The sequence below is a fragment of the Syngnathoides biaculeatus genome, chromosome 9 (genome assembly GCF_019802595.1).
Source record: "Syngnathoides biaculeatus isolate LvHL_M chromosome 9, ASM1980259v1, whole genome shotgun sequence".
Taxonomy (NCBI): Eukaryota; Metazoa; Chordata; class Actinopteri; order Syngnathiformes; family Syngnathidae; genus Syngnathoides; species Syngnathoides biaculeatus.
Window position 1 is genome coordinate 13,794,500 of NC_084648.1, and position 16,097 is coordinate 13,810,596.

The following is a 16,097-nucleotide window of genomic DNA, read 5'->3' on the forward strand; positions in this document are numbered from 1 at the left end:
GAGACTTGACAGTTCAATAAAGCGCATTTGAGGAACGTCTCTAGAACTCGCGTCACCTTTTTACTGCCGTTGGAAATCTTCCACGCAGCCGAGCAGCACCTCATCGGGGATTTCGCCGCCGTTCAGCTCAAAGTCGTCGAGGCAGTCCGAGAATTCCCGGTCTTCCTCGGCGCCCCCCCCCCATGCGTCGCCCGACTCTTGATCCCCGGGTGCCGTCTTTGGTGCCCGGCCGGGTTCGATGTTGCCCGCCTCATCCATCGTGTACGCTTGGTCTTCGTCGTCCTGTCGGGGGCAACAGAACAAAATGGTGAGAAATACAGTTAAATTTACATTTCATAATATTTTTCTCGAGTAAGAGAACCAATAAATAACATGTAGAAGGTAAAGAAATAAACAGCTTGTCCATTGTAATTTAATTCCGCAATTTAATTCATTGTGGTGCTCCTTCTGGTGCCCCCACCTTGGCCACCGGGAGGCGGTACTGAATAAAAGTCATGCAAACACAAACAAAGAATAGACGCCGCCTCCTCCTTCTATTGTGGTTCAGTACGTTGTGGACGACGACAAAGAATAAAAACTGGACTGCGCACAGACCCCTTTCAAAGTGGTAATTCAGCTTCAACTTCCGGTCAGGGCAAAACATTGCTTTGGGTACTATTTCACGTGAAAATTGACGTCCTTTGACATCGTTAAAATTGTACATTGTGAAACATAATATTGGAATATCTTAGGTTTAGCTTTTTTGGTGTCAATATGGTTAATTCTTGTAGCGCTGATAGCTGTCAAAACCGTGCAGGCGGTCACAAAGAAGTAACTTTTTACCGGTAAATGTGTTTCAGTTTAACCTTCACAATTAATTATCATAATTATGAATGTAGAAAATATATCATTACAATATTATCAATACATGTGTCAATGTATCTTTTAAACCTTCATGGGCATGCTGCAAATGTTTAGATTATATTCATGTCTCTACGGAAGATTTATTGCATCATTTTCCATTATAATGTGTGTATTTTTTACCATGCTTTTTGCCTTGACCGGAAGTCAGAGCCCGTTGACCATGGCGGAGCCCATGTTGGATGCGGAGTGCGCAGTCTAGTTTTTAATTCTGTCATTGGTTGTGGAAGAAAGATTTGCAGAGGACAAAGGTATCCTGCCAATGGAATTTTCCATGACATGCATGTTAGCAAGAAGCTAGCGCAGGCTGTTATAAGGCAACGTGTTTTGGTTGTTTTAATAAACATTTGTTTTCTGTTTTGTTTGATAACTGGAAGTGGCTTTAAATATAAATTTACAGTATAAAGTTTTTAAAAAAAAACTTTAATTTTGAATACTACAGTATATAAATAATTTCTATGATGTTATTATTTTACAATTACCAGTTGACGGTCTGTTTTTAATAATAATGAAAGGCGACAGGAATCATTTGATGCAGAAATGAAAAAGAAAAATACTGACGAGCATCATAATGTAGGTGATGCAGATCTCCTGCGGCAGTGGGTAACCTGCAAAACCCCCCCCCCCCAAAAATTACAATCATACCGCAATCCATGCTCATTTATTCATGACTGAATAAAGCGTCTACTTAAGGATCTGAAGTTCCGGCATTCGGGATCGTGACACTTCTGGTACCACACCTCCTCTTTGAGATCCACCACGATCCTGCGCACGAGGAGCAGACTCACGTCAAAGCGAGCGGCGGGGGCGGCGGCAGCTCACGGGGATCTTCCCACGTCAACGTACATGATATTGTTGCTTTTGTGAAAGCGGCCCACGTTGGCACACCAGCGGTAGTTGGCGATGTCGTAGACCAGCAGCTGCTCGACGGCAAAGTAGTTCCACCGTCTGATGCCTGTGAAGATGGTCGATGGGTCACGCATGTATAAAACAGTACCGTTAGTACAGGTGCTTCTCAAAAAAGATTTCATTTCAATCGCTCAATTCATAAAGTTTAAATAATACGATAGTGGCTCATTAAACACATGGGAGCCTTTTTAGAGGGTCGATTTCTATATTAAAATCCATTTTTATTTTTCTTGTGAGATATTACTATTTTTTCTGAGATGGAGAATTTGATGGTGTTACCGTCTTGTAAGCCACACTTATCAAATGATTAAAAAAAAATCTATAGTCATATGACTTTTACTGTTTAAATTGAACTACTCAGATTATTTTTTTCCACATTTTTTTGACCTTTAAGTTGAATCAGTGATGTAATGCAAAACAAGGACTGAAGGCGTTACGAGGGGCATTGGCTCCCTCGAGTGGTATGTAAAAGAATCACCGCCTGCAGTAGTCCAGATCAGTTGCATTGAACTTTTCTGACGGCATGTCCCTGGGATGTCAGTCGTTTAATACTCATGAAGAAAAACCTGTATAGTATTCTCATTAGAAATAAAATGTTGCTAATTTTGAAATGTGAATTATATTGCTTGTGCAGTAATACTATTCAGAAGGAGCGACATTGTGTCTTTGTAGACCGTCAGAAAGCCTATGACAGAGTACCACGAGAGGAACTGTGGAATTGGATGCGCAAGTCTGGCGTGACGGAGAAATATGTTAGAATAGTACAGAACATGTATGAGGGCTGCAGAATAGCGGGGAGATGTGCCGTAGGTGTGTCAGAAGAATTGAAGTTGGAGGTGGGACTGCATCAGGGATCCGCGCTGAGTCCCTTCCTGCTTGCGGTAGTAATGGATATGCTGACAGATGAGGTTAGACAGGAATCCCCTTGGACCATGATAACTGTAGTTATCTGGAAACACTGCTAAATATAACTGTGTGTCATCTGCATAAGAGGCACGCGCTGGAAAGGAGAGGAATGAAGATTAGCCGAAGTAAAACAGAATACATGTGCATGAATGAGAGGGGCGGAGGAGGAAGAGTGAGGCTCCAAGGAGAAGAGATAGCGAGGGTGGACGACCTCAAATACGTGGGGTCAACAATACACAGCAGTGGTGAGAGTGGGAAGGAAGTGAAGAAACATGTCCAAGCGGGGTGGAACAGTTGGCGGAAGGTTTCTGGTATGTTATGTGACAGAAAAGTGGAAAAAAGGATGGAGCTGCCAGGCTAAAGAGCGAGAGGGAGACCAAAGAAAAGGCTGATGGATGTTGTGAGGGAGGACATGAGGACAGTGGGTGTTAAGAGAGGAAGATGCAAGAGATAGGCTGAGATGGAAAAAGATGAAAAAGAAGTGCAATAATACTATACTAATACTATCATATTGTACTGAGCAGTCAAGAGAGTGGTGTGTGGTTCACCAAAAATTATATATATATATATATATAAATATTTGCGCAATCTCTGTTATCGCGCTTATTCAACCAGTTTGACAGTCAAAACAAGAGCACTGACCGTATTCTGCATCTACTAATTATCGACATGATCACAACACTTACTTCCTTGTATGGCGTCCTTCCTCACCACCGTTAACACAAAGTCGTCCACTTCTCGGTGAGGGGACGTCAGGCAGCCGGAGCGTGAGCCTGTCGAAATGAAAACGGACCGTTTTGCGTGGTTGAAACAAGAACATTGTGACCCAACAGGATGACTCCTGCGTCCTCGCCTGCGTCGGATGGTAAGCCCCGCTGGCTCTGACCCCTGGTGGTCCGAACAGCCTCAGCGTCTCTGACTTCCCACGTCAGAATTCTCTGGCCGGTGAAGCTGATCGGATACGGGAGTAACAAATGTTGTCAAACGTTGTGGTTGAGTTGCATCATGGTAAATTGGTTCCAACGTACCTCACGTTGCACACCAAAGACGCGAGGAACACACTTTCCTCCGTAGAGACGCCCTTGTTGGGTTGGGAGATGAACTTGTCGTCGTCCGCTAAGGAGAAGGCAGCGTTCTTCCCGACCTTGGATGACTTGTAAAGACGGAAATTTCGGTTCTTGGTGTAGACTCCTGTTGGGGGTCATTGAAAGAAAGGCAAGAATGTTCTTGGTGGTGGTCGCGAACCTCGTAAAAGGAAACAGAGAGTGAACAGTTCTCCCACTTGATGTTTGCAGGAACACTAAACAGAAAACAAGGACAATCGCATGTGATGCTTGACCAGACCTCAAAACTCTGTCTTGATGCAAGTCTGCTAGCTCAATGCTAACACAAAATGCAATCTGCCTAACAAAACTAGCATCTATGTTGCTGGTGTTAATGGAAATATATTCTTTATCCTCTACAAAAGCAACTATTATTACTGACATCTTGAACAAAGTGATTGACTTTTTTCTGTATGTATGCATATACCGTAATCCCCGGTTCACAGAGCGCACCTGGTTATAAGCCTCACCCAGTACATTTGTAAAGGAAGTACATACATAGGCCGCAGCCGTGTAAAAGCCGCAAGTGCCCACATTGAAACATGAGATATTTACAAAGAAAGACGGTACACAGAGAGTTTAACGCTAGCGCCGCCGCACTGACAGGGCGGGTTAAAAAAAAAAAAAAAAAAAAAAAAACATACTGGTAAAAATCACAGGGACACGGCAGTAACACGATAGTGCAGCGCTAACAGGGCCGGACCGGTAAAAGTCACTTCCTCGGCACATATATTAGCTCTCACTCTTACCTTTTCCGGTCGAGTGCCCCCTTGCGGCCGTTAGCAAAAATGCACAAATTAACCGCATCACTGCATAAACCGCAGGGTTGAAAGTCACGGCTAATAGGCTGGAAATTATGGTATACAACTGCCTCTCGTGGCAAAGTATATACAGTACAACCTCGGTTCTCGACCACAATCCGTTCCAGAACGCGGTTCGAGAAGTGAATAGTTCAACAACCGAATCGATATTTTCCATTACAATTAATGTAAAAAGAAATAATACGTTCCAAGCCTAAAAAAATAGGCTTTTTAAAGCTTTTTTTTTTTAGCTTTTCCTGATAATAAACTGCATGATACAGATACATGTACAGTTTAAATACTAATATAAAAAAAAAACAACATACAAAAAGTAACCCGTAACTCAGGTTAACGAAAACTTTGAAACAAAACACAAATGCAGAAATGCTAATGGAACAGAGCATTATTAAAGTTCATAAGAAAAAAGCAATGCAAAACTATCAACTACTGTGTCAAATCTCTTCGGTGGGGGTGACTCGCCCCCCTGGAAGTTGTGTATGAACACACACACACACACACACACACACGACTACACAAAGAATAAGAGACAAAACATCCTGACTTACCGAGATCAACAAAAAGAACCCGGTGGCCCTCCTTGCTCTTTACGTGAACGAAATTGAGGTCAGTCTCGTCGTGCTTCTGTCTTTTGGTCTGCGTACTTCCTCCTTCATCGCGTCCATCCAGGACGGGTTGAAGAATAGCATGAATAAAGGCACCTGAAGTCAACAACAAAATGATTTTTCATTGATATTGCATACGGCCCGTGACGTGTGCCAGTGTACCGCACGGCAGCCAAACGCACCGACGTGAACGTTGTCTTTGAAAGCCGCGTTTTGGAGGTTGAATATGAGGTGCTGGCTGAACTTGTCATCGGTGCTGGAGTCCAGATTGAGGATGTTTGTTGCGGAGCATTCCACCTCATAAACTTCCTTCAGCTTTTGGCAAACATACTGTCAACATAGAAACACAAGCACATCTTTAGCTATTAAATAAAAACAATAGATTACGTAGATATGTGTGGGCAGAATTGTTGACATGTTGCATCGGACCGCTTTGCAGGTGGCCCAAGTGTGGCAGATTTGTGCGCGTATACAAAAAAAGGTAATTTTCCTGATTTAAAAAAAAAAAAAATTAAGAAAAAAAAAACAATGCCTCAGGATAAATGGACTAAAAGGAAGATGTATAGAAAGTAGAAGGAAACAAAACACTGGGGCATCTCAATAAATAACGCTACAAAACCAAAAGTGAAACCGTTATTATAGTAATGTAATAGTACAGTAATATTTCATGATTTATCTTTTTTTTTCCAGAATTTTGGAAAATATATCTCACAAAAAAAGGAGAATTACATGAGCAGCAATCAAAATCATTTTAAATACAGTGAATACTCGGTTCTCGATCGTCTCCGTTCTCGAAGAAATCGGTTTTCGAATGAAAATTTCGCGATTTTTTTTGCTTCTGTTTTCGAACGAAAATCGGTACGCGAACGCCTGGGACAAAATCTGGAAATAACATAACATGCGCGGCCCGATCACCTGACCCACGATGCGCATTGTCATTGTGAATTCGAACACACCGCGAAAAAACGCGGAAATAACATAACCCGCGCGACCTGACCAGCTGACCCACGACGTGCGTTGTTGTTGTGTATAACGCAGCCTCTGTACGTAGACGCGGGAAGTATCGATTCGGTTTTCGAACAAATTCCTTCTGGAACGGATTGTCGTCGAGAACCGAGGCTGTAGTGTATAGAAATTACGTCGGAGACTGGTTGAGCATCAACCTCATTCTTTTTTTCCGGGCACTCCGGTTTCCTCCCACATCCCAAAAACATGAATTAATTGGCAACTCTAAATTGCCCCTAGGTGTGATTGTGAGTGCGACTGTTGTCTGTCTCGACGTGCCCTGCGATTGGCTGGCAACCAGTTCAGGGTGTACACCGCCTCCTCCCTGTTGACAGCTGGGAAAGGTTCGAGCAGTCCCCGTGACCCTTGTAAGGATAAGCGGCTCAGAAAATGGATGTAAATTAGGAATCTATGTTGACATCTGGGAATCTCACTTATAGAATTGAAATCAAAGACTTTCTCAACAATGTTCTAATTTATTGAGACTCACCTGTATAAGTATGAATTTATCTTTATAATTATTATTAGAAATCGCTAACCTGGATCAACGTGGACACCATCTTTTTCCCATCGGCCTCTCTGTTTGACGGCTTGTGGAACTCCAAGTCAAAGTACAGCTTGCAAACAGCGCCCTCTGGTATCACCTCGTAGCAGTGCATCAAGGACTTCGGGTAGGTCCTGAGGGGGAAATATTACAAAAATACCGTAATTTCCAGCCTACAGAGCCCACCTGACTATAAGCCTCACGCAGTACATTTATGAGGGAAATACTATTTGCTACACACATAGGCCGCACCTGTGTAAAAGCCGCAAGTGCCCACATTGAAACCCACAAAGAAAAAAGATGGTACACAGAAAGAGTCTTCAAAGTTTTGATACCTTAGCTTAGCTTAACAGAGCAACAACACGAACAGGTCTGTAAAAAAAAAAAAAAAAAACGGCCACGCAGCTACACAGTAGCACAGCACTAACAGAGCCTAAATCACTGAGATGTGGCAGTAGCACAGCAGAAACGTGCTAGCGCGGTGCTAACGCTAGCGCGGCACTAACGGGGCCCGTAAAAAAAAAAAAAAAAAAAAAGAAAACATCGGTAAAAATCACTGGGACACGGCAGTAACACAGCAGCAACACGCTAGCACAACGCTAACGCTAGCGCAGCGCTAACAAAACAGGATGGGTAAAAGTCACTTCCTCGACACATACATTCCACTGGTCTCACTCTTACCTTTTCTGCTCGAGTGCCCCCCTTGCGGCCATGAGAAAAAAAATGCACAAATTATCCGCATCACCGCATAAACCGCAGGGTTGACAACGTGTGAAAAAAAGTTTATAGGCTGGAAATTACGGTGGTTAGAATAAATAAAGAGTAATTGTACGTGTTTATTTAATCTTAATAATAACCCCCATTTTCTTAAATGAGGAACTGGAAATGAACCATGTTGAAATTTGTTGAGAAGAAGTGTATATGCAGTGCGATGAAAGCGCATCTTTTACCTGTAGTAGTGCCACAGTTCACTGTAACTGGTCACCAGGAATATCCTCTGACCCTGGGGAGCCTTCTCTTTTTCCAGCGCAAACACATGCACGGGCTGAGGAGGGAATGAAAAAAATAGCAAATCTCAAGACGGTTTAAGGCGGACAAGATCAACGTGCCGATTATGTACCGCACCTCCTTGCACGTGTGAGCGAACCCGATCGCCGTACTCTGGCGAGGGAAGAGCCTCCAGACGGACGAAGGCTGGCGGGGCCAAAGTCGAGGCCTGTAGCGAGGGATCACGGGACTGCGGTGCAAGGCCTCGGCCAGCTGCTCCACCTTCTTCAGACGCTCGCGCCACTTTTTCATCCTCGCTGACATATTTATTTGTACATCTCTGCTCGTCTCGCGGCCGCAGGAGGGAATCTGGTGGTGACAAGCGACAATACCGTCCAGAATCTCAAAACATTTGCCATGACAAACCCCCATTTTTTTGTTTACTTTCACCCATGTTATTGTATTTTACAATCGACAAATACAATAACATAGATTGAGTGTTCCCCCTCCAACATAGACCATTTGCCACAGAAAGACGAAACAAAGGTTTTGAATCCGAGTTTAGCTTTTTTCGATTGATACATCGCTTATTCTAATTATTCCCCTGGGGAAGTTCAATCATCATTCCAATGACACATTTTTAACAAAGACAAATATTTAGTGTGTAAAAACACTGCATTGCGTAATTCTTGTGTGTGTACTTTTTGGTGATTGCTGATGTAAGCAAAATAGGTCGAAAAACCAGCAATTTACTTGCACAACCATAAACATACAGTACACTTATATGAAAACCTGGCAATGTCAAACTGAGCATGATTCCAAAGGCAAATAGTTTGACAATATAATCAAAGCAAAATTAATGAATTATAAAATACAGTATGAGATGTACTAACAGTGTTGTAGTGTGACAATTACTATAATCATAACTCAATGACGAGTATATGAGGAACTTCACATTTAAGAAAAAGGCGTCCGAATATAAACCTTTAAGGGCAATAGCAGTAACGAATAACAAAACTACGCTGACCTTTTACATTTAAGAACAAACTTACTAACTTAGAAGTACAGCAATGTAGCTTAATACTGTATGCTTGTTCTTGTCTATGTACTAAATGCTTATCGAGTCAAGAAAACGTACCCGTAAATTTGGTCCGCTTGACAGTCTGATAGTTGAAAAATGCTGTGAAGACCTGCGCGAGTGTCAAATTATTCGAATTTGTTTGAAGAGCTGCGACAGTTTTGAGGAGAAACCCGGAAAATCGACAATATGTCAACAAACGCCGGCCATTTTTGAGTTCGATTTCGGCGCGTCAGGAATCGGAAATGGGTCCTCCTTTTCCGAGTAAAGCCTTCAAAAATAAGTGTATTCCTACAAAATAACAGCAAAACCTCTGCAATAATAATAATAATTATAATTTAGTCATAATTTATTAACATAGACGGTAAAATTTCAAAAAACTAAAAACGAATATAATTTTAAAGCAATTGAATTAAGAAAATAAAATAATGGAATTATTTGTTTTTAAAAATGTAAAAGTTGGATATTTAAATGAAACGGAACCTGTAATCTAATTGTAATAAATGTGAAAAGTATTTGAGGAGAATAGTCTCTAAATTGTTATTTTTACTAAATAAAACCAAACTAAAAAATAACCCCAAAAACAGCTATTGTTTTATTTATGACACAAGATTTTAAAACACTTGAAAAACACTCAAAATTAATCAAAAACATGAATAATATAAATTAGACTATAAAATAACAAAAAAAAACGTAGATGTAGAATAGAAAATGTGGAAAAAAACCTGCAGTATATAAAATTTTTAAAAAGTGGATGAAATAAAAGAATAATAAAACTGAAAATAAATAAAGTAACATATATAAATATTATATAATATTATATATATAATACAAAATAATTAACAAAAATAATGAAAAATAGTAATGAAAAATATTTTTAAAAATTAAAATTAAAAAAATAGATTATCGATGAAATGTTGTAAATTTGTCCATAAAGGTTTCGCCACCCAGTGCTTGCATCTGCAGGCGGTGGGATATTGTCAGGTCATCCGCTCCTCCCACTCAAAACGACAAGTTCAGCGTTGAAGTGCTCAAAATGTGAAGATCAGCAGGCCCGCGCGGTGCTGTGGTAGCAAGGGAGGAAGGAAGTGCACTGGAGGTCAGGAGACGAAAGCTCGTAAAAGGAGGAATTGTGCCGCTGTCCGGTTTCATCTCATGGGAAACGCCAGGGAATAATAATAATAATAAAAAAAAAGATGATCTCATCTCATCAGGTGAGTGTCACAGTCAACAGTTTAAACTGCTTCTCTTTATTGCATAGACTGCTAATAAATGTATAGACAGTCACACAAATGTGGCCAGCCTAAATATTTCTTTCAAGAGCCCGATAGAAAATTGAGTTATAGATATTGATGCAAAGCTCCGGAAGGGCGACAGTAAAATGGAAACTGCTACTTTGGAATATGCAGTATTTTATTGTCAAACTTAAGTATTGGTTGCCATTGGCGACGCAAACCGGTAGCTTTGACAAAAGAGATGTAAACGCGCCTAACGGCTTGTTATTTCCTTCCACAGGAAAGGAAAAAGGAGTTGCCTCGGGGTGATAATTTTTTTTTTTCCACTTCCCACGAATGTTTTTTTTTTTTTTTTTGCAGAAACCCCTCCCACTCTCCACTGTGACTTCTCTATACATGGACTTGATTTCTTTACTCCAACACCTTAATGTTCACACCGAAATCCACTTTGCGCATTTCTGACCATCCGCGCGGTAAGTGCACGCGAGCTGAGGTGATCGGCGTGGTGACACCCAAGAGACGAGATCAGGGGGTCGATTTGAATAAAAACTAAAAATTCAGCTGATGATGAAAAAAAAAAAAAAAAAAAAACAATGATAACTTTTTCTTTTTTTTTATGCAGATACTAAAAATAAGAGACAATGGCGGACATGAAGAAAGAATTTCTGGTGGTCTTTACCCTGCTCTACTGCACGGTAAGTTGCAAGCGATCAGGCCCAAATGGGCCGACATTCTCACATAGCAAGTGAAGAGTTTCCAAACTGCGCTGTGGACTTCAGCCAAAACATTTTTAGTCGTGACGGAACAAGTCCACTAGTACACCAAAGAGCTCTGCTACTAAACTCAAATCCACTTGAAAGTGTATATTGTCTGTTAAAAGCATACAGATGTAACTATTCTGTTAATACATGAAAATAAATACGTGACATAAATTATGAACTTGAAAGAATATGATGCAAATTCGGTAGAGGTACAATATAGGCACAATAAATGCACAAAAAGTCCAGATATCTATGTGTGGGACCTTCTGAATTTTTTGACAATATTCTGACTTAATTGTCAACACAGTAAGACATCCATCCATCCATCCTTTTTCTTTGCCACTTATCCTCACAAGGGCCACGGGAGTGCTGGAGTCGAGCCCGGGTACGCCCTGAACTGGTTGCCAGCCAATCGCAGGGCACATAGAGACAAACAGCTGCACTCACAATCACAAATTTAGAGTGTCGAATTAATGTTGCATGTTTTTGGGATGTGGGTGGAAACCGAAGTGCCCGGAGGAAACCCACGCAACATGCAAACTTCACACAGGCGGGGGCCGGAATCGAACCCGGGTCCTCAGAACTGCTTTACCAGCTGAGCCCACCGTTCCGCCCACATTAAGACATGTTATAATGTTACACGCCAGAGCGCTTTGAAAATGAAAATCACTTTCAACAGTGGTACATTACGGTTTTGTAACAATGATTTACTGTATTTATTGTGATTAAAAAAATCATTTGAATCTTGTAAAACAGGCTTTTTGGGTATTAAAACTTCATTCACATAAAACATCCATGCATCCATTTTCCGAGGTGCTTAACAATGAGATTTATCTGGTAATATTACAAAATTGCCATAACATTCCCGGAACATGAGTTTTTTTCTCCGGTATTTATGAAAGTCGCGCCCTGAGATACAAGTGACCTTAATGACGGGGTTTTCGCTTATCATTCAGCCAGTTGCTCGCTTTGACTTGAGATACTAGCGCCGTACGATTGCTGCTAACTCAATTGACATTATGCAACTGTTTGATAAAATCTGAACCTTTTCAAAAAAAAAAAATTTTTTTGGGCACTCCCAATTGAAGTTCACTGTCAAACAAAACATCAAACCAAGAGAATTACACCATCGTGGATTAAAAACAACCAAAATATGTTGCCCTTGAAATGACTCACTTTGTGGTTTCCAAATTGAGCTAATCCTGACGCATCATTTCTTCTTTACTTACATAAAAAAAGGGGAAACAAAAGTAATCCATGACATGAGAAGAAAACAGTTTACTTGCATTTAAACGGCAAGAATGAAATAAATAAAACTGTTTCCACATCGAACGGGCGCGGCAAATCCAGATTAATGAACAAACATGGAAAGAAAATGATGAGGATTGCGGATGATGATGGACAAAAAACAATTTCGCCCAACTTTCCGTCTAACCTTTACTCTTCTTCCGGTTCATTACGTCATGACAACGTATCAACGATGTAGCAGAATGTAATATACTCATCATCCACAGCATACATATAATAACAATTTGTGAATAGACAATATCACATAATTAAAGGGCCACTGTCATGAAATACATGATTTTTAGTATGTTATTAATGAAAACAAAAAACGGCAGCTGGAATGGATCCATCCGTTTTTTCACCACAAAATATGATTTTGATGTCTATGGCTTTTTGTAACTCCCGCCATGAAAATCCTAGCGATGTTTTTTCTTCGAGAACAAGAAGGAAGTGACGTACAGGGCAGTAGCGTACTCAAGCGGTCTCGTCTGTTTGTACTAGTTTTACCCGCGGGAAGGTAGCTCATTGTTCCTTCGTGTTAGCCAAAATGCCGGCTCGTTGTATTGCTGGATATTGCTCGAAATACTCAGGAAGATGGATTCATTCTTCATACTTTTCAAAATCACCCGGTTCATCCTGACAAATGGATTGCACGGGTGAAAAGGACGAGAGCTTCGGGGTTTCCAAATGAGAGGTAGGTGTGTATACAACTACTAAAAAAAACAAAACAATAGTTTGGGGGGGGGGGGCGTCAAGGCACCCAAGTCAGGGGTGCTAAATGTATCGATGTACCCGTCGGCGCTGACTACGGCTTCAGCCGGGGTGGCTCATTTCAGCGCCGAGCTGCGGAGGCTTATTGTGGTGCTGAGCTGGGCCGGGGGTGGCTCGTTGCGGGCGGGGTTGTTTTTATCACAGCCGTGCGGAGGTAGATCGGACGGGGAAGCGGTTTGGCCGCGGCGTCGACGTCAGTCACGGGCGGGGTTGTTTTTATCACCGCCGCGTGAAAGTGGATCAGACAAGGAGGCGGTTTGGCCGCGGCTTCGTGGTCACTCGCGGGCGGGAAGTTTTTATCACCGCCGCGCGGAGGTGGATCGGATGGGGAGGCAGTTTGGCCGCATGCGGTTTGGCCGTGATCCATATATCATCTAAATATGCTTCGAAACGATGGGGTAATATTGCCGCGGTCACTTCACTCTGTTGTGAGATGTTCTCTTCTTCCCTAAAGAGCTTCCGTGTCAGAAGGGGCGTCGGAATAATCCGAATATCTCTGTTGTCCGTCTCCCACAGTAGGGGAATGTCCAGTGGCGAATGTCCAGAGTGACATCACGGACAGAAGATGCAGCCAATATGGCGACCACTTGAGTGTCGAATGAGACTTCCGCATCTTTGCGTATGGATGGCTCATATTTATTTTTTCGTATGGACATTGAAGTGAATGTTATATGTATTTTTGATTACAATAGCTATTTTAGAATGTTTACATGGATGACACTTGACCTTCAAACTTAGCTGAAATTCTTTACCTCATTATTCTGACTGAAATATTTAAGGAACAGAAATTATATTTCGGCTCTTACACACTTAAGTTGATAAAAAATGGAAAATCACACTGAAATGGCAACGGTTAGCTTCGATAGTCCCAGTTTTCAACCTTTTAAGCAGTCAATATTTGAAAGCAAATGCAGAGGGATAACATTTTTTTTTTTTTTACCCTCTATGAAAAATGTCTCATACGACAGCAATTTACTGAGTAGGACTCAATGACGAAGAATAAAAACTGGACTGCGTACTCTGCATCTATCATTGGTTCCACCATGGTCAACAGGCTCTTACTTGTGGTAAGGGCAAATATATGGTGAACATATGCATATTGTTATGGAAAATGATGCGATAAATATATAATAATTCATTACAAAGGTTAAGATGGAAAAACACTTACCGGTGAAAAGTGACCACCTCCATGGTTTTGACAGCCAACAGCGCAACAAAAAAGCTAAACCTAACGTATTCCAATATTATCTTTCGCAATGTACGATTCTAACGATGTCAAAGGATGTCAATTTTCACGTGAAATAGTCCCCAAAGCCATGTTTTGCCCTGACCGGAAGTTGAAGCTGAATTACCACGTAAAAGGGACCCAGTCCAATTTTTAATTCTACGTCATTGGTAGGACTAGAAGAAGTCTGTTCTTCTTCATTTGTGACTGCATTACACAGTACTGCCTCTAGTGGCCGAGGAAGGAGCAGCACAATGAAAAGTAGTGCAGCATTAAATCGAGCTGCATCACCTGTTTCATGCTTTCCATCCATCCATTTTCTTTGCCGCTTATCCTCACGAGGGTCGCGGGGAGTGCTGGAGCCTATCCCAGCTGTCAAAGGGCAGGAGGCGGGGTCCACTCTGAACTGGTCGCCAGCCAATCGCAGGGAACATCGAGACAAACAGCCGCACTCACAATCACACCTCGGGGCAATTTATGGCGTCCAATTAATTTAGCATGTTTTTGGGATGTGGGAGGAAACCGGAGTGCCCGGAGAAAACCCACGCAGGCACGGGGAGAACATGCAAACTCCACAGAGGCGGGGCCTGGATCTAACCCGGGTCCTCAGAAGTGTGAGGCGAGCGCTTTACCAGCTGATCCACATAACATGCCCTTCTTTTCACTTTCCCTGCAAGGTGAGTGCCGCTAAACGACTGGATAAGGCCCCGAACGCCGTGGACAGCTTGTACCAGGGCTGCCGGGAAGAGACCATGGCGAAATTAATCCGCAGTGACGTGCTGAAACGAGAGCTGAGCCAAGACGCTGATTTCCAGGCAGCTTGGAGCGACAAATGTACCACGCTGATCCCGGGCGGGACGAAAGAACACACCGCCGCTCTCTTGGCCTACGCTAACGGCAATCCTGGCTTCAAGAAGGCCTTCAACGACGAGGTGGAGACCACGGGAACCAACGCCAGCACCTACGAGGACCACTTCCACTACAAGTCCCTGCACTTCCTGCTCGCGGACGCCGTGAACTTGATGAAGCCGAAGATGTGTAAGAACGTTTACAGAGTCTCCGAGACTCATTACGAAGCGGAAAAGGGCGCCGGGGTGAGATTCGGCCGGTTCACCACGGTGCAGTCGGACTTGTCTATAAAGGAGGACGTGGAGGGCGGCGTTTATTTCAACATCACCACGTGCTTCTACATCCTTCTGGACGGCTTCTGCGGCGTCACGGAGGACGTCGCCATCTTGTCCCCCTCCGAGGAGTTCACGGTGGAGGACGTCAGGCAAGGACAAGACGGCGACTACACCGAGATCATTCTGAAACACTCGCAGCTGAAGGCTAATCACGACTGCTACGCTACGTCACGGTAAGACTGGAGGATAAATACACCCTAGATACATTTTTTTGTAGCATTCAGTTCATATTTTCAGAGTTGCGGACCTGCCCTTGTGGGGGAGCTAATACAATAGGGAAAGCGGATTTGAGGCGCCCCCTTGTAATTGCACCACGTGTTCCCTCTCTTTTGTGTTTGCAGGGCGGCGGCAGTCAGCGCCCCCTGGTGGCTCACGCTGACGGCGCCCGTGTGGTTTTTCCTACTTGAGACGCTCGGCCGTCGGCGTCTTCGCTCGTGAACGCGGCCCCTTCGACGCGTTCCAGCCGTCGTCGCGACCTCATGAAACGGTCCCGTCGAATCGCTCTTCGCATTTGAGAATGAAAAGATGTGCGACAATGTGATTGTTTCCTTGCTTGAAAATGTGTGCCTACCATTTGTCGTAAATAAGCGAATGCATACATGTGACTGACATTCCGTGTTGAATAAAGGTGTTGATTACTAAGGGTCTGTGTGATGATTTCTAGGATTTCATATCAATTCGCCTTCCCAAAAATAATGCTAGGTTTTAATTGCGAGGCGAAAAGCGAATTAATTTGCTAATATACTTGTTGATTTTCATGAAACAAATCAATTTTGTTA

General features: G+C 42.6%; 2 protein-coding genes across 3 annotated transcripts; one reads left to right on the forward strand and one right to left on the reverse strand.

Moving 5' to 3' along the window:
* Positions 1-57: 57 nt before the first annotated feature.
* Positions 58-9,111, reverse strand: primpol (primase and polymerase (DNA-directed)). Its single transcript, XM_061829435.1, has 13 exons — positions 8,916-9,111; positions 7,916-8,146; positions 7,741-7,835; positions 6,786-6,924; positions 5,424-5,571; positions 5,185-5,337; positions 3,744-3,906; positions 3,569-3,666; positions 3,402-3,488; positions 1,747-1,855; positions 1,589-1,665; positions 1,462-1,508; positions 58-282 (listed from the first exon to the last, which is right to left on the reverse strand). The coding sequence occupies exons 2-13, from the start codon at positions 8,099-8,101 to the stop codon at positions 61-63; spliced, it is 1,524 nt and encodes a 507-aa protein (XP_061685419.1). The 5' UTR covers positions 8,102-8,146; positions 8,916-9,111; the 3' UTR covers positions 58-60.
* A 779-nt stretch (positions 9,112-9,890) lies between these two features.
* si:ch211-145b13.6 (GPI-linked NAD(P)(+)--arginine ADP-ribosyltransferase 1) lies at positions 9,891-15,975 on the forward strand. 2 transcript variants are annotated; one of them, XM_061829437.1, is made up of 5 exons: positions 9,891-10,069; positions 10,371-10,563; positions 10,713-10,785; positions 14,812-15,491; positions 15,660-15,975. In XM_061829437.1, exons 3-5 carry the CDS (start codon positions 10,732-10,734, stop codon positions 15,754-15,756), a joined length of 831 nt encoding a protein of 276 aa, XP_061685421.1. In that variant the 5' UTR covers positions 9,891-10,069; positions 10,371-10,563; positions 10,713-10,731; the 3' UTR covers positions 15,757-15,975. The 2 variants fall into 2 exon arrangements, with proteins under 2 accessions (XP_061685421.1, XP_061685420.1); XM_061829436.1 differs by having other exon boundaries at positions 10,451-10,563.
* The last annotated feature ends 122 nt before the right edge of the window (positions 15,976-16,097 follow it).